Source organism: Galeopterus variegatus, unplaced genomic scaffold, assembly GCF_000696425.1.
Source record: "Galeopterus variegatus unplaced genomic scaffold, G_variegatus-3.0.2 Scaffold259, whole genome shotgun sequence".
Lineage (NCBI taxonomy): Eukaryota > Metazoa > Chordata > Mammalia > Dermoptera > Cynocephalidae > Galeopterus > Galeopterus variegatus.
Window position 1 is genome coordinate 266431 of NW_007726370.1, and position 18844 is coordinate 285274.

The window sequence follows — 18844 nt, forward strand, 5'->3', positions numbered from 1 at the left end:
ATAGAATTGACCATAAGAGGGAGATTCTGGCTAGGGTAGCCCATATTTTTAGCTTTCCTGCTTTATGTCAAGGTCCTCTAGTAGCACATACTTCTCATATTGAACTACAGATACAAGGGTACTTCAAAAAATTCATGGAAAAATGGAAGTAAAAGATAACACGAATCCTTCCATGAACCTTTTTGGAGACCCTATGTGTGTTCCTCATGATTAAAATAATCTAGATCATGTAATTTTAGTTTGCATTCTAGTGCTTTTCATATACCCCATTTGCAGATTTGTGTAGTTCTTCCAAGAAGCCTTCCATCAGATGGTAGGATTTTAGAACTGGGTAGGACTAGTGATTATTCTAATCATCTCTGTCACTTAGACCTCATTCCTTTGTCTCCTTTAAGTATTCATCTTTTTCCTTCACAAAAGTTACTTTAGAAATTGTGTATAGTACCCCTCCTTAGAAAAGTTACTGGTATTCATCCTTAAATATAATTCTGTCATCATCAAGGATCTTAACTTATAAATTTTTGTATTTAATTTTTTTAAAGTTAAGTATAAATCTCTAAACTAACAAGATTATACTCCTCGTTTCTTGGTAATATTTCTAGAATTCTTTAGTCAGTATGAGAATTTTTTAATAGGGGAGTCATTATTTTAACATGTCTGATCCTCTCATCTCCTGCTTCAAAAACAAACAAAAAAATATTTTATCATAATTGCTGCAGATTTTTTTTCCCCTTTAACGCCTATTCTTCTTGAAATTTTTGCAGTTATTGGTAAATACTATCTCATGGATTATCCTCGGCCTTTCCTTATGTTATTTAATGTAATGAGTTTTATTATGTGATCTTTATTTACATATGTTCTAAATAATGTATAACAAGCATACTGATTTTATTAAAGGAATAGTTCATCTAAAATTCACCTATTTTGAAATTTGCCATTATTGCTTATTAATTTCTATTTTGTATTTTTTAACTATAGCATGCAGTAAGTACTAGCATAAGCTATATAACTATTAAATTTGTGTTGATTATTCTCTTGTTAGGCTGTACATTTAATTTTATGATAAGCCTATAAACCTTTCATATGGATATATAGAGTATTTTTTTTCTTTTGGTTTTTCAAGATAAATCTCATTGCTTTCTAGTTACACATGTATATTTAAATAGTGCCTTCATTATTAAATTTTTCCTTTGAGAATGCTTACTCAAATATTTTGACCCTTGTTTAAAAGATAAAATCCTTCTCAGAGGAGAATGCTTAACTTTCTTTTCTCATTGGTGTAGTTAATCATGACATACATCATAAAAACAGCTAGGGTGTTTTTAGTTATATAGGAAAACTAAAATATTTTCCTACTTTGCATCACAACTGTTTGAAAAGCCTAGTCTGCATTTCATAGGAATAGATGTTTATTATCTGAGAAGCCATTAGTAAAAATAAACTTGGCTTTTTAATGAATGTGGTTATAAGCACATTTTCTGATTCATTCATGAGTAAAGCAGATTCTTTTAATGCTGCTTTTATGAACAGTAGTTAGTCCAAGTAATGTACTCTTCTTTTTTCTGATATGATTTGAAATGTACTTTCATTTTCTCCACATAAAAGTCACTTTTGGAGTTAAACTTACCTTACACCAAGAAAATTGGTACCATCCTGCTATATTCACAATAGAATGTGTTATGTAGGACACACAGTGATCTTAAATATGATTGCTATTTTTTCTTTGGTTTTTTAGAGCTTAAGTTCCAACTCTCCCAAAATATTCTTTTACAGATCTACTGACTGTAAATGTGGCAACATTGGTAGATGGCATGTTTATAGGGTTGATTAGGTTCCCCCATCCCCCCAAAAAGAAAAAAAATGTAGAGCAAGATTACTTAAGCAACACATGAAGGATACAGCATATTTACAAATATCTATCAGATTTCCTTCAGCTTTGCTGAATTGGGCTCTTTCATATCTCTTCCTCTGTACTACTGTGTACTCAAAATCATAAACTTAGACGCATAATAGTATTATAGTTCTGGAAGCATTTATTAGAGTGGATTTATAAAGTAGTTGCTTTTTTGTTTTCTCTGTCTTCTGTGAAATTTTGAATGAACTGAGATAAATCATCTGAAATCATATGGCAAAGGAAATTTCAATTCTTTAGTTTTGAGTTTTTGATAAAAAATTCCATTTAGAGGTGAACTTTGTTCATGTGGTCACTTATTTATAATAGTTTATAAAACCTTTTTTATTCGCTTAGAAACACTGAAAAATAAAGACGTAAATCCTGACATTTCTACTTACAGTCTTTCGTTTATGGCAAATGCTAAGCTATATGACCACTTATGTTAATCTGCAGAAGTAGTTCTGTTCTTTCTTGTTTTTGATTTATTTTGAAATAGACTTAGAATCAGTTACTTTCCTCTGCTGTCTTATCAGCGTCCAGCTTTATTCACACCCAAGAAATAAGTGAAATACTGTTTCACTTATGATTCATTTTCTTGATTTTATGGTAAATTTTGTGTGTGTTCGACATTAGATAAGTTTACTAGTTTTCTTTAATATAATCATATTAAAAAGTTATAACATTTTTGAAAGTTATTCTTTCTTTCCCATTATTATCACCATCCAAAACAGCATTTAATAAGCACCGTTGTACACATTTCTTCTTTCCAATAAGCTAAAGAAAAAGCTAGTTTTCCTTTTGAGTCAATTCCATTTGTGATATTATATTAACTTCTTAGGCAGAGCCGTTCATTTTGTAGTTATATTTTCTCTTTTGACCAAAGTGCAAACCTTCCTTGAGAAATCACCTCCTCTTCTTCTTAACTTTAGCTCACTTCTGTATTTGGTGAACTGTACATCCATCCTTATGCCAGATTTTTAATACTAAAGAAAGAAAATTACTACTTTTCTCTTATTCAAGCGTTTCCTGCAGTATTACTAATAAAACTTAATTTGTTCTAGATCAGTGGATACCGGAACAGAAAGGAGGTATTTCTTACCTGATAATGTGTGTGTGTTCCGATTCTGCTAATCCAGAAATCCAGTCACATTTGTTGAAAGTCATCCTTAGTTGTTATTTGTTCGGGAGTCAACTCCCTATTTTAGTTGTTTCTGAAATTCAGTCCCTAGATGTGCTTTAGATAGGGTAGAATTTTTACCTCTTTCAGAACACTGCTAAAGAAGTTTTCAACTGGAACATAGTCTGAAGAAGCACTGAGAGCAAAAAAATTCAGAGTGGTGATTGGCCACCTCTGTTTGATTGACAGGTTGCAGGGAGAAATCCATTCGTTCTGGATTAATGGAACTGGAAAACAGAAAACAATTATCAGGTAAAAAAAACCTTTTCTTTAACCTTTGAAATTCACCATTTAAAAGATGAGTCAGACCACCAGGCAATTAATTACCAAAAGGAATAAAATTTAGTGTCTTGTGAGTAGTGATAATCTGGCCACTACTTCCAAGAGTCACCAGAAAATCACTAGTTACTACGTATTTTCAGCCTTTGCAGAAAGGGTGTGATTGTATGAAGATAGTTGGAATGTAAGGCTCAATTACATTTTAAATCTGGGTTAAAAATGTGAAGCAGAATTCTATGGGTGGGGGAGATTGGCGTTCTTTTGTTTCCTGAGTTGTGTCTGGTCTGTGGATAAATAAAGTACTTTGTATTTCAAGGCTATTAATCTGGCACTTATCATGAATATTCACAAATTTTATTACTGCACTATGTTTGTTATGATTAATCTTCACTTCATTAGGATGTCTAATAACAATAGTGACCAGTTCTTTATAATTAAATGGCAATTTTCTGATTGTTGATTAAATATATTTCAGATTGAAGGCCAAGGACATGGGGCAGTATTTGACTGCAAATGCTCTCCTGATGGTCAGCATTTTGCATGTACAGACTCTCATGGACATCTTTTAATTTTTGGCTTTGGGTCCAGTAGCAAATATGACAAGGTAGAGTATGATGAATATACATCATCTTACTTTTTTTTTTTTTTAATCCATTGATGTTTAGGGGTTATATTGTTTTGGAGTGGGTGAGAATCAATATTTTTGCGTTCAGCATATAAAGCTTGACATATCATATTTTAAATAGTCTGGAAACATGTTTTGGAAAGGAGGGTGAAAACAGGACTTATTAAATCTCACTTTTCTGTAATATATATTAGATAATAATTAGACCGTATTATTTAGAAATCTGTATATTGCGGAAGGAATAACTTAGCCCACTAGAGCAATCTAGATTGAAGTTCTTAGCTTTAGGAATATAAGCTTGGGATGGAAGATGTTGTCTATAAAGAGGCTTTTTGAAATTGTGTAAAATATTTTACTTTTATAGATAATATGCATTTATCTGTGGTATGAATGTGCTTTCATGTGCTTTTCAAGACTCTATGACCTACTCATGGTAGCTAATGTTTTTTAGTAAAGACCCATCTTTAAGATTAGTGACTAAAAGAATTAAGTTGCTTACTTGTGGTGGAGTGGTATAAAAGGTTATGATAGTAAAAATTTAATAGTTCATAATTTAGTTTAAGAAATTCCAAATTAACCAATAAAGTAAAGTTCCAGATGTGTCAGGGTTGAGTTTATATTAATAATTTTGTATTATCTCAAAAAATTTTAGAGAAAATTCTTGTTAATTCTTAAGTAATCTTGTCATGTTAATTTTTTTATATTAATATTTCATGAACCACTCTTACTCTATACCAAAGAATTTAAGATAAAGTGTGGTCGCTCTCTGAAAGTAAAAGTACCATTGAATGATTTATGCCTAGGTATGATTTTACTGTTTAATTTAAAATTGAGTAACTTATTTTTAATAGTAGCTTTTTTTTTTTTTTGGTCTTTTATCTTTTTCCGTGTCTGGCAACGGATCGCAACCCTCAGTGCTGCTCCTGCGCCTCGCTCAGCCAGTGAGCGGGAACCGGTCTGTACGTGGGATCCGAACCCTCGGGCGGGAGCGCCGCCGCGCTTCCCAAGCGGCGCACTTATGCAGTGCGCCACCGGGCCGGCCCTAATAGTAGCTTTTTAATACTGTAGTCTTCCCTTATCCGTAGGGGCTACCTGCCAAAACAACCAGTGGATGCCTGAAACCGTGGATAGTACCAAACACTATAAACACTATTTTTTTTCCTATTCAGTAAGGGGTGGGATAGCATATACAGTGTGGATATTTTGGACAAATGGATGATTTGTGGAAGGAGTGGGACAGTGTGAGATTTCATCACAGTATTCGGAATGGTGTGCAATTTAAAGCTTTTGAATTCTTTACTTCTGGAATTTTCTGTTTAATATTTTTGGACCACCACTGACTGTGGGTAACTGAAACCACAGATAAGGGGGGATTATATATGCACTCTCTTTCTTGTTCAAGAGAAAATTTAAAGTAGTTACTTTTGCGATCATAAAATTTAATGTAGAAAACACTAGGGGTCTTCAAAAAGTTTGTGGAAAGATTTGTATTATCTTTCAATTTCATTTTTCTGTGAACTTTTTAAAGTACCATTGCATAGGTAAAGATCAGTTTACAATTAATTCAAGAAAAGAATATTCTTTTAAATTGTTTCTTAATACCATGATCTGTATTAAAATGTTTGCTTGTCATTAGAAATGTTGTAGATCTTTATCTACAATGATAAATTTCTGTTTTTCCAGTCTTTTATGGACCTTTGTTTTTACAGATAGCAGATCAGATGTTCTTTCATAGTGATTATCGGCCCCTTATTCGAGATGCCAACAATTTTGTATTAGATGAACAGACTCAGCAAGCACCTCATCTCATGCCTCCCCCTTTTCTGGTTGATGTTGATGGTAACCCTCATCCATCAAGATATCAGAGATTAGTTCCTGGTCGTGAAAATTGCAGGGAAGAGCAACTTATCCCTCAGATGGGAGTAACTTCGTCAGGTATGTGCTTATATTCATAGGTAACCAAATTTTCCTTTTCCTACTGAAATCTTATACAATAACTAATTTAGTACAACTTTGTTTTAAATTGTTTTGAGCAAATGAAAAGTAAAAGTATTGCTTTATGCTTCTACAAAGTTCTTTCAGTAATGATAAGGAACAATGGAGATTTAAAATAATAATTTTGGTTTATATCCATTTATAACCCATGGGGACTATCGGGTAGTTTTTATATTTGATATGAGATGAGCAAATTCCTTTATTTATTCATTCATTGACATTTATTGAGAATCTTCTGTCCCTGACACCTACTAAGCCATGGGTATTTAGTAGTGCATTAAACAAATAAGGTCTTTGCTCTCATGGGATAGGTTAGAAAGATTAGTAATCATAGTAATAAGCAAATACATAGTTAAATATTGTAATGAATGTTATTGAAAGGAGTAGTAATATGATGTGAGAGAGAGACTAAGACTAGATGGCCTATTCACATTGAAAATTGTTTTAAGAAGGATCAGTCCTTAAAGGTTTATGAGAAGATAGGGATGGAGAGTGTTAAGAATTGTTTTATTGAAGTAATAAAGTGTGAAAATCAAATTAGTTGAAAATTGAGTGGGAGTTACAATGGAGACAAGGTCTATAGATGACTCTTCTTCCCCTTTTGACAAGAAGTGTAGCACTAATTTATTAAGTGAAAATAGTGAAGAGGCTCTGTAAGGAAGGTTAAACCATTTTTGTCATGAAATCATATGTTATATTTTAGATTAGAAAAATGTTTATGAAAATACTTTAAGTTCTAGACTCTAGTATAATGGACAAAGCCTCTAAGAAGATTTTGTGATGGGTGACTTTTTAATGAATTTAGATTCTGTAAGCAGCACAGAAAAAATCAGTCTCATTGCATAATAGTGAATCCGCGTCTTATATTTTTCTTGAAGGATTGGGCATGAAATTGCAGTGAAGATGGATGTATAGGATAGATAGGACTGCTCTTAGAATTAGACATGCCCACTTAGAATGGAGAGTGAGGAGAGGCATTTGAGGAATCGTTCCCACTGCCACTCATAGAGAATAGTGTACAGTTCAGCAGACACAAATATCTGGAGTCTGTGAATCTAATGTGTCTCAGTACATGGACACAGCATGACCTCAAAGAATATAAGAATAAAAAGTATTTGAGAAGCCTAGACAGGTGTTCAGATTAGACAAGTCTCAGTATTAGAGAAGTACTGACCACAGGAGTGAAGTTAATAGAAATGTCTTAGGACATTTACGAATCAGATTGTGCCCAGATCTCAAAATAGGTACTTAAACTGGGGTTTTAGGCACAGGAAATAAGGAAAGGATGTACTTATTAAAAAACCAGTGCTGTTTAATTATTATCTTTGTTACTTTTTCCCCCATTTAACAGTTTATAAAGGGATTTCATAAATAATATCTTGTTTAATCCTTGTATCTATGGTATCCCAATCCTAAAAGTTGAGGAAATGAAAATTTAGCAATATTGTTTCTTGAAATCACAGAGACTCCAATCCCAGCTCTGACTTCCAGTCCTTTGTTCTTTCTTCCATAATACTAAGCTGCCCTTAGAGTGTAAAGTGGTCATGACCTTAAAAATGGAATAGGTACCATTTACTAATACTGGGCCACAAGAGAACCCAGAGCAATATTTATGGCTTCATAGTGAGTCGCAAACTTTTTCAGTGTTATGATTCACAGAATTCAGAGTAAAAGTCTTTTCTGTCATTATTTTAGGTTCATCTAGTATAAAAACAGTTAATACAAAAATAGAAAAAAAAAATGTTTTTTGAGGAAAACTTTAGCATCATTACTAATTATATTTCTATTTGTAAATATAGATCTGTAACAAAACTTATTTGGGGAAATCCCTTAGAGTTAGGTAAAAATAGATGTTGGCTGTTATAGTAATAAACTGGCTTGAATACAGTTGTTATATTGACAATGGACAGCACACTTTAAATGTGCTTCCTCAGTTGTAAACTTGAACTATACCTGATTACTCATCAGCATTCAAACATGACATGTTTTTCTTGCAGCAAACCAGAAAAAAGACATTTTAACTCTTACCTCTGTCTGCTTTTACTACCACTTTCTAGCTTTGTGACCTCAGACAAGTTATTTTATCGTATTGAATTTTAGTTTCCATTATAAAATAAAGTAACATTATATGCTTAATATATGTAAGTTCTCTCTCCTTATATCTTTCTTACTACTACTTCATTTCAGAATATCCTTGGTATCTTCTCTTTCCAATTTAAGTTCACCCTAAATTATGACCTGATAAAATTGCTTATGTACCCACACACCTGATATTAATTGCTGCCTTCTCTATTCTCATGGCAATATTTTTTATATATTTTATTATACTTAGAACTTCTTTATTCAGCAGGATTGAACATTTTTAAATGCCTTGCATTGTACTAGATTTAGAGAATATTAAGATAAACAAGACAGTCCATGCTTTTTGATGAGCTTCCTTTATGTTATATATTGTGTCTGAGTACTAAGATAAGTGTAAATTGCTTAAGGAACTGAAAGAGGGTAGCAGCTAATTCAGACGTTTATCACATTTGTCCTTACAGTGGGAATATTGTGGTCAGAAGTTCCAAATCATAAAGGTGTTTTTCTGTTAGCAAGGCAGAAGAGTCAGGGTGGTCCTAATATGACTGGTATGGGTGAGAGCTGATGTTGGAAATGTAGGGTGGGTTAAACTACACCAAGTACCTCCCTACCTTAGAGCCTTTGTGCCCCCTGCCTTCTATCTGGAGTGTCCTTTTTCTTGCTCTTCACATGGCTGACTAATTCATGTCTCAGCTCAAATGCTGCCTTCTCAAAGAGGCGTTCTCTCACTTTTCTGATTCACCATAGGTAGTTCTCATCTCTCTTCCTTCCCTCATTGTCTTTCTGATCACCCTCTTTATTTTAACATTTTTTACAATCTGCATTTATTTGTAGGTTTATTGTTTACTTTCCCCATCAGGATGTTAGCTCCCTGAGGGGCAGAGATCTTGATGTCTCTTATTCACCTCTGTTTCCCAATACCTTGCATAGTTTACAGCACATAGTAGACACTAAAGAATTTGTTGAATAAATGAAGCAGTAAAGTTTTTTGAGAAAATGGGTATTCAGATTTGTCTTTTTAAAAGAAGATATGATCTAAGTGGAGAATTTTACTAGATGTATAACTTTGAACAATTATTTTGGTTTTCTCATCTGTAAAGCGGAGGTAATAATGATATGTAACTAACTGAGTTACTGTAAGGATTATGGATGCCTGAATCATGGTTAAAAACACTTATTAAAAGTTAGCAATCATCCTCATCATTATTATTTTTAATAAATTAAGATGGGAGCGTGTTTTCTTTTTTTTTTTTCCTCCCATCATTTACAATTGATTATTTTAGTCTTTTACCCAAGCAAAATTTGTGTTTAATTTTGAACTCATAAGTGAGGTTGATGATTAAAATGGTTTGAATGGTGACCAAAATATCCTTCGCATTTTGTGTGGTATTACATAGGATTGAACCAAGTTTTAAGTCAGCAAGCAAACCAGGACATTAGCCCACTGGACAGCATGATTCAAAGACTGCAACAGGAGCAAGACCTGAGACGGTCTGGTGAAGCAGGTATCAGTAATACCAGCCGTTTAAGTAGAGGTAAGCAGGGATTCTATTTTAAGTGAAATATTAAAAAATTTGAAACAGCCAAAATTTCTAGCAGTAGGAAGTGGTTATACAAATTATAGTACATCCATTAAATGAAGTATTAGACAGCCAAAATGTTCAAGGTTTTGATGAATATTTAGTGACCTAAGAAAATATTTGTAATATGAGGTTCCAAATTATAGGTAAGTTTTTTCCTTCTGAATTTCCTATACTAAACATGTAGAAATTAGAAAAAAATTTTAAAATCAGTTTATTCAGTAATTTATAGAACTTAGTCAAAGCCACGTTCTTGAACATCTCATCACCCTTGTTGTTTTATATTATTAAGCTTTAAGAGAAAAGTTAAAGCAAATTTACGAATCATAAATGTCCTTGGGTTTGACTATTTTCGTTTCTTAGGAAGCTTTCCCCAAAATACTCAGCATTTTTTTAAAGTAATGATTTTACATCCTTTGGGTTTAACAGTTTGTAGTTATGATTCATTGACTTGTCTAATTAACTGAATAACCATGTTTTATGTTCATTAAACTTTTGCCTGTAGTTTAATTCTTGATTTGGTATTTGTCACGATAGGAAGTTTCTTCTGGAAGACAGTATAGTTTTTTTTTCTTTCTCTCTTTTTTTTTTTCCTGTTATAAACTAATGTAGAACTGTCTCTAAATAGAACTTACCATACTAATTTTTCCACTTAGGCTCTGTTAGTTCTACCTCAGAGGTTCATTCACCACCAAACATAGGACTAAGGCGTAGCGGACAAATTGAAGGCGTACGGCAAATGCACAGCAATGCCCCAAGAAGTGAAATAGCCACAGAGCGAGATCTTGTAGCTTGGAGTCGAAGGGTGGTAGTGCCTGAGCTGTCAGCTGGTGTAGCCAGGTAAGGGGAATTGTGAATTTTTGTGTACCATAGTTGCTTGTGTTCATTTTGAGTTATGATCTTCAAAGTACTTTTTCAGCTCCGTAATGTCTCTTATACTTATCTGAAAAGCTAGTATTTTAAACTGTTCATGACTGTGGAAAATTATATTTCTTAAATACATCCTTTTCTGGAATGATTCATATAAACAATATGAGATGGGATGTGTTAAGGTGAATGGGGAAAATCATAAATTTGGATTGACCAAACAGGAGATTTTACTGAATAACATATTTAAATCTTAGTTTGTCCCATTTAACTGTATCTTAAAACATTTTATAAAGTTTGTTATAATTATGTAGGTTTTAAATGGATTTTGCTAATCATTCATACCATATCATTCATTGGCATAAAGAAAATATATTAGTTGTTGGTCAATATATATATTAAATCAAATGATGCTTTTTATATTTAAAGTATACTTATTTGAATTTAGAAGTATTGATTTATTATAATTCTGTTCTCATAGTCCATGCTATGAAGGAATGTTATATCCAGTTCCTTTTGATTCTTTAGTCATGAAATACTCATGAATGAGGTCCATATGAACCTAATGAAGACCGACTTCTATATTATAATAAAAAGTGGGAAAATCAAAATGTGTATTTGAATTTAAGATTTTCTAGTTCTTGAGCTCAAAAATAATAGTAATTATATAAAATATTTTTAATATTAATATTCATAAAGGTTATGCCGTTTAATTAGACAGTACATATACTTCCAATCTGTGTTAGAATTTAGGATTAAATATACACCTAAGATATAAATTTGAACAGTAACTTTATCTTATGATAGATATGCCCAGATGTCTGTATATTTTTCATTGGGTTCCTGTCTACTTTTTAATTCTAATATTAAGGTTTGAAGGAGGTTCAGTAAATAACACCCATCTTTTCAAGGCCAGTTCTGAACTAATTGAAAAATAATGCAGAGGAGAAAAAGATACATAGGAAATCAGAATATTATTTTTTATTACTGATACAGTTGTGAAGAATGTGGCTTTTATCTGCATGAAAGTGTGTTTCCTACTACTAAAGTTGAAACACAAATAGTAGTGAGCCACAGTATTTCTCCTCATGGTGGGCATCTGGTTTGCTTCTTTAAAATGCAGAGAAGAATGTATACATTGGATAGAATGGTATAGGGCGGGGCCATACAAAGTTGGGTTTTCCTTCCAGAGCATATGAATTGAATAGCTCATTCCATCTTTCCAGGAGGGGAATGAAAAAGGAGGTGTGGTCACTAGTTGTTTTTTGAGTTCCTGCATAGGTAAGGAAACATGAGGAGTGAGGAAGATTTGTTTCTCTGCAAATATTCATCACCTTTTTATCTATCATTGGGTGTAACCATTAAACCTGTGGCTAAGCAAGGCTGTGGCCATCACTTAAAGGATATTCTTAATTTGACTTTCCTAGAGCTTTGTCCCCAGCACCTAGTACTCTTTCTTTGGGAATCTTCCTGGCATCCCCCTGGTGGGTATAAAGTTTGCTCCTAAAAGGTTATGAAATGGGTCAAACTAGTACATTAGTTAAAATTAAATTCAATCACGTAGCTGACAAAGGGTTAATATATTTAATATATAAAGAACTCTCAAAACTCAATAGTAAACAGAACTGTCCAATCAGAAAATGTGCAAAAGACATGAATGGACATTCACCAAATAGGGTCTACAGATGGCTGATAAGCACATGAAAAGATATTCAACAGCATTAGGCATATGGGAAATGCAAATTAAAAGCACAATGAAATATTACTACATACCTATCAACATGGCAAAAATAAAAAATAAGTGACAGCACTGAATGCTGTGGAGGATGTAGAGAAAACTGGATTATTCATTCATTGCTGATAAATGGCACAGCCATTGTGGGAAACAGTTTTGCTTTTTCTTAAGAACCTAAACATGCAACTGCCATATGATCCAGCAGTTCCACTCTTGAGGATTTATCTCAGAGAAATAAAAACTCAAGTTTACACAAAATTTGTACAGAAATGTATAGCAGCTTTATTTGTAATGGCCAAAAGCCAGAAAAATACCCAGACGTCCTTTAGTGGGTAAATGGTTAAACAAACTGGTATGTCCACACTTTGGAAAACTACTCTGCAATTAAAAACAAAAACCTATTGATAAAACAACTTGGATGACTCTTGAAGGAATTATTCTTAGTGGGAAAAAAAATCTCAAAGATTACATACTGTATGATTTCATTTACAGAATATTCTTGAAATGACAAAAGTATAGAGATGGAGAACAGATGAGTGGTTGCTAAGATTGTAGGAAATGGAGGGATGAGGGAGAGGATAGAGAAATGGGTATGATAATAAAAGGACACAACAAAGGATCTTTGTGGTGATGGTAATGTTCTGTGTCTTGACTGGTTTGATGGATACACAAACCTACACGTGATAAATTTGCATAGAACTACATACACAGGTTCACGCGCACACACACTCACACACAAATGAGTAGAAGCATAGCAGGAAGTCTGAATAAGATCAGTGAGTGGTATCAGTGTCAGCCTCCTGGTTGTGGTATTGCACTATAGTTTTGCAAGAAGTCACTATTGGGGTTGGGCAACTGGATAAAGTATACAAGGAATCTCTCTGTATTATATTTTATGTGTGAATTTATAATTATATCAGTAAGTTTAATTTAATTTAATTTTATTATTTTTTTTTTTCAAAAGATAACCGGTAAGGGGATCTTAACCCTTGACTTGGTGTTGTCAGCACCACGCTCACCCAGTGAGCAAACCGGCCATCCCTATATGGGATCCGAACCCGTGGCCTTGGTGTTATCAGCACCGCACTCTCCCGAGTGAGCCACAGGCCGGCCCAATAAGTTTAATTTTAAAAAGAAAAAACAAAACATTAAATCCAAGCCCATCCTTTTCACAACATTTAAATTCACTCGTTTTATTTTCCATTTAGAATTATGACCAGCCCACACTGGAGATTTGTAATTAAGTAGAACGACAACATTAATATACTCTAGTAATAAAATATCAACAGTATAGAGGTGCTTTAAGTTTGAGTATTAACTCTCTTCCCATTATGAAATCTTAAGGGAAAAATTAAAGTTCAAATATTAATACTCTTGCAGTTCAAAAACTTTAAGTTGCTAAGAATTAAAATAAAAAAATAAAATTCTCTTGTCCTTGTGAGCTTAGGTTCCATGAAATTAAAGTTCAAAATTAATGTTCTTCAACTGTTATTGCTCAATTTCATCTTGATGTTCAAGTTTTTTCAGTAGGTGAAGCCTGACTTGCCCCTGACTGGAAAGAACATAGTTCTTTGAGGGCTTCAGGAGTTGTATTGGTTCAACCTCAAGGCTCTATTGTGCCTCATTTTTAAAAAAAGATTCCAGCATACACGATTATCTGAGTATAGGCCATTGTATTAGTACATTTAGGTTGCTTATAACAAAATACCTGGAACTGGGTGATTTATAAAGAAAAATGAAATTTATTGCTTATGGTTTCTGAGCCTGGGAAGTCCAAAGTCCATCTGGAGGTGGCAACAGTGACCCGGGGGTCTCACATTGCAAGGTGGTGGAAGCAGAGAGAGCAAGGGAGAGAGAAGCCCTCAGTACCACACCCCTGACCACCATTTTTAATCCATTCACTACTGCATGGTCCTACAATCCAATCACCTCTTCAAGGCTCCACCTTCCAAACATCATAATAGGATTTCCCACCTTCTTAACAGTCACAGTGGAAGCTAAGTTTCTAATACATAAAACTTGGAGACACAGTTCAAGCTGCAAGGAGTTTTGGGGGGACATAATTCAATCCACTACAGCCATATTCTCACACAATTAAAAGAAATCCAATTTCTATCCCTTGGAGCACTTACTGTATGAATAACCATATTCCCAGAACCTAATACTTGATTTTCCAAAGACCATAGCAGAAATAGTGGTTCAAGCAGACAGAAACTGAATCTCTAATATTGCAGTCATCTAATGCCAGATGTCCTTACTTCAAAACCTATGAATTTAAACCCAGAAATTTTACCACATGCTTCCCATCTGGAAAGAAAACATCAAGAGTAGCATTTCTTCCTTGATACTTAACATTCCTTGTGGGGGGTAATCAGTTGTAAAATTTTACATTAATGAATATGGCTTTTAATATTCTCTTTCAGTAGGCAAGAAGAATGGAGAACTGCAAAGGGAGAAGAAGAAGTAAAGACTTACAGGTCAGAAGAGAAGAGAAAACACTTAACTGTTTCAAAAGAGACTAAAATACCCACTGTTTCAAAGGTAAATATTAAGTATTTAGATGTTTAGTATTTGCTCTGTAAGTATAGTGACCATAAATGTTAATATTCTAAACAGGATAATTAATAAAATAATGTAGTTAATCCTTGATTTTTTTCTCTGGATTACCTATTGTTTACCATTTAAATTTTTTAATTCAACATATCCTGCCTTCTAGCATACCTTTTCTCCAAATGTCAATTCTTATATACTCATTAAATCTAATTAATTATACAAAAATAAGCCTGAACAGGAGCTTTCTTCAGTTCTACTGCTGGTTGCATACTCTAAAGCAGTATTTTGTTTTTGTTTTTTCAGTGTATCTTTTTGCTATTTTGTACCTATTTTATTGTAGATAATCAAATCGGCTGTTGCTGCTATAAATAATAGTTCTTATTTTCTTCATTAAGGGAGGTAGATTGTTCCTACTAGTTTTGCCCTGTTGGTTTCTCTGTCATCCTACTCTGGATGGTTGGTTTCTCTGTCATCCTACTTTGGATCCAAAGGATTTCTGTTGGTCTTGCCCTAATCAGGGAGAGATGTATACTTACTCCCCTGAGTGTTGAGGAATTACAAGTATCTAGTCTTCCATTTCTTGTTTGTTTGCTTGTTTACCATCTTAGCTTGAAAGCTTCAGAGGTTTAGATTCTGAAATTGGAGAAACCTATATGAAACTTCTTTTCAGGTCTGAGTCACCATCTAAGCAGTGATCTAAACAAAGAAAAAAATAATTGGTCTTCTGACCCAGCTTTGTGCTTCTTCTTTTCATTTGAGTTCCTTACACCTCCTACATCAGTCTCCTTTTCTAGAATTTACTTCTCTGTTTTATGATTTTTCTCTTCAAAAAACTCAAGTAGTCCTTTGCTATTTCATGTTTTTCTTTATTAAGGATATCATACCAGTGATCAGTAGGACCGCATAGTTCTAGAATTCCTGTTAGTGAAATAAAAGATAATTTCTTTCTAAAATCTTTTGCTTTTTGTTTTCTCGTTGGTTATTTTTTTCATGGTGACTGGAAAGCATACCATTTTCTGCATCCTTTGCTCAGAACCTAAAGATGTGGGGGCATAAACTCAAAGTTTTGAAGAGAGTTTATATTGCTAATACCTATATGGATGGAATATGGTAATATCTATTAAAATTAAAAGGTATGCTTATTATTTAATCCAATAGTGACACTTCGAAGACTTTATTTTAGAAATAAAAGGACTGATGTGTATGTATACACATATATAAGTATGTGTGCATGCACATATTTATAGTATCTCTGGTGGCAAAAACTGGAATAACTTTCGTGTCCCTTGGTGGAAGAAAGGTAGGATGTCACGACTTAAAAAAAAGTTAGTTACAACTCACTTGGAAAAAGGTTCATGATGTACTGTTAAGTAAAAAAGTAGGTAGAACTGTAGTGTATATAATATAACCTCATTTTTGTTTTCAAAATCTAATGAGAATGAGGAAAGGTTTAGAGCACACCTGTCAGGCTGCTAACACTGATGATCATAGACGTATGAAATATGAGATGACATCTTTCATCTCTCAAAGCTGCAACTTTTTTTCTTTCAGTGATACTTGGTACTAACTGTGCAAGTGGTAGTCTAACATAAAAAAACTCTAAAAAGTATAAGGTTGGTTTTGGGCAATATGTTTAGTCCCAAAATTGCAGTGGCATAAACAAGTTGGAAATCTCTGTCATATAAAAACCATGTAAGGTCCAGGCCTAGTATGGTGCCCTCAGTGTTGAGGAGTGAAGCTCTTTCATTTTTTGATTCTCCTGGATCTGACCTCATGCCTCAAAATATCAATATCCTCATTTAAGGCTGCAGGATAGATCAGTCAAGGGAAGGTACAAAGGGCACATATGCTCTCTTAGGAAAGTTCTTTGATGATGTTCTGCAACATTGTCTCAGATATCCCATTGACCAAAACCTGTCACATTAGTTCATTTAAGGAATGAACTAATATTTAATAGTCTTAAATAAGAATGATTTTTTTTAATAACTAAAAGATATTAACTTTTAAACTAAAAAGCCTGCTCTTTAAGCATACTGTGAATAAATTTAATTTTCTTTTTTCCAGAATCATGCTCATGAACATTTCCTGGATCTTGGAGAATCCAAAAAGCAGCAGGCAAATCAACACAATTATCGTACGAGATCTGCACTAGAAGAGACTCCTAGACCCTCAGAAGAGATAGAAAATGGCACTAGTTCTTCAGATGTAAGATTCACAAATTTGTTTATATTTTTAATTATTTTTTTAATGTGACTTACCTTTTGCATTTACTGATATATTTATAGATGCAGCTCATAGATAGCATTTTTAGGTCTTATAATGATATTGATAGCTTTCATTTACTAAAGATCTACTACCAGGCTTGGCACACAGATTCATAATCTCAAATCCACAGAACAAATTCATATAAATTAATTATTCTTGTTTTACATATAAGGGTCCTGAGGTTCAAAGCTGTTGAGATTACACATTCACCTAACTATTAAATGGGGAACAGGCATTAAGTGCAGGTTCCTTTCACTTTAAAGCCAAGCTTTTTAAATGGTACTATGAAGCTCTAGTACAATGTAACTGTAACAGCTAATCAGTAGGCATTTGACAATTTTGTTTAGTTTTTGATCTCTGTGCAAGTTTATAGCTTTCTCATTGTAATTTTCCTCATGCATAATGATTTCCATAAATATTGTCCCTACTAAATTATACATTCTTTCAGCAAAGGCAGTCAATTGGCAATCACAAACTAATCTTAGTCAGCACTTATGACTGTCTTCTTTCCCCTCCCCATCACCTGCTTTCCCCACACTTAGGTCAGAGACGCAAGTCATCATAGATATTGCCTGCTATACACTTTAGAAGCCATGTTGTGTTTTGCAATGTTAGACATATATTGAGAATTCTCTGAGTATATTTTCTGTGGACAGGGCGATATGAATTCAAACTGAGAATATGCTAACCGCAGCTTAATAGGTAGTTTCCAATGGCTTTAGGTCCTAGTATGGCCAGGTCAAAATGATGTGTTCAGTCTGGCAAAAAGACAACATATACTAATTACATAAACGTGACACAGCAATTTGGATAGATGCACAAAACAAACTATATGTAGGTTAAGTATTTGCCTTATAAAATATTTCTTAAAATATATGTGGGCTAGTTATTTTACCTTATAAAATATATTTAGTTTTGAAAGATTTATAGTATGATTCTTTTAAATATTGTTTCTATAAAATACTGTAAATATGATTGAGTTTATTAGAAATTTATAATATATATTTCCAGGAATGTATCTGTTACATAAAGAAAAATGTTATCAGATACTTCACTTGTGTTCAAAATGAATTTATTTATGCTTTAACATTCTTTTAGAGCAGTTGAATTAGTTTCTAGAGGAGTACCTTGAGAACAGACTGCCACCTCGGGCATAATATACTAATTAATGGAAAGAATCCTGGTTTTTTGGGATCAAATTTTTGTACTTTAGTATTTTGTATTTAGAACATAGAAGTAATTCTTTTTCTTTTCTCCCTCTTTAAGGAAGTAACATACAAAATGTAGGAATAATCATATCTTTTATGTGGATTTCTCACTACATTGAGCAGAGATTAAATTTGCTAATAAAAAACTATTGGAGTTTGATCTTTTCACTTTTGCTTAACTTTCAAAACTCTGTGGAATAGTCATACAATTGAAATTCTTAATGAAGACATCAAAATGAGAAAAATTTTCTCCAAAATATATTATTTTATTTAAAAAGTGAAGGAGTACATCCTATTGTTCTTGCAAAATGGTCTGAATGTTCCAGGGAAGTAATAACACTTGACCATTCTTGTGGAAAGTTGTGTGGGCTTTAATGGCCTGGATTCAAATCAAGCTTTGTTGCTTATTAGTTGTGCCACCCTGGACACATTTCTTAACCTTTTTAATCTTTAGTTTCTTTTTGAGTTTTGGTTTATTTAAATAATTTCTCCATATTACCAACTGTGTTTTGTTGAGACCAAATGGAATGATGTATACAAAGTGTTTAGAATAGTTTCTGACATACATTAAAAGCTTAGCAAGT

The 18844-nt window shown here is 33.2% G+C and overlaps 1 protein-coding gene across 1 annotated transcript in view; it reads left to right on the forward strand.

The window, feature by feature from the left end:
- Nucleotides 1–18844, forward strand: part of PHIP (pleckstrin homology domain interacting protein) — a 132216-nt gene that overhangs the window by 70713 nt on the left and 42659 nt on the right. The window contains exons 15-20 of the mRNA XM_008566644.1: nt 3826–3954; nt 5685–5910; nt 9450–9587; nt 10289–10472; nt 14658–14775; nt 16852–16992. Of these exons, the coding sequence (XP_008564866.1) occupies nt 3826–3954; nt 5685–5910; nt 9450–9587; nt 10289–10472; nt 14658–14775; nt 16852–16992 (936 nt within the window). The remainder of the gene's footprint in view (nt 1–3825; nt 3955–5684; nt 5911–9449; nt 9588–10288; nt 10473–14657; nt 14776–16851; nt 16993–18844) is intronic.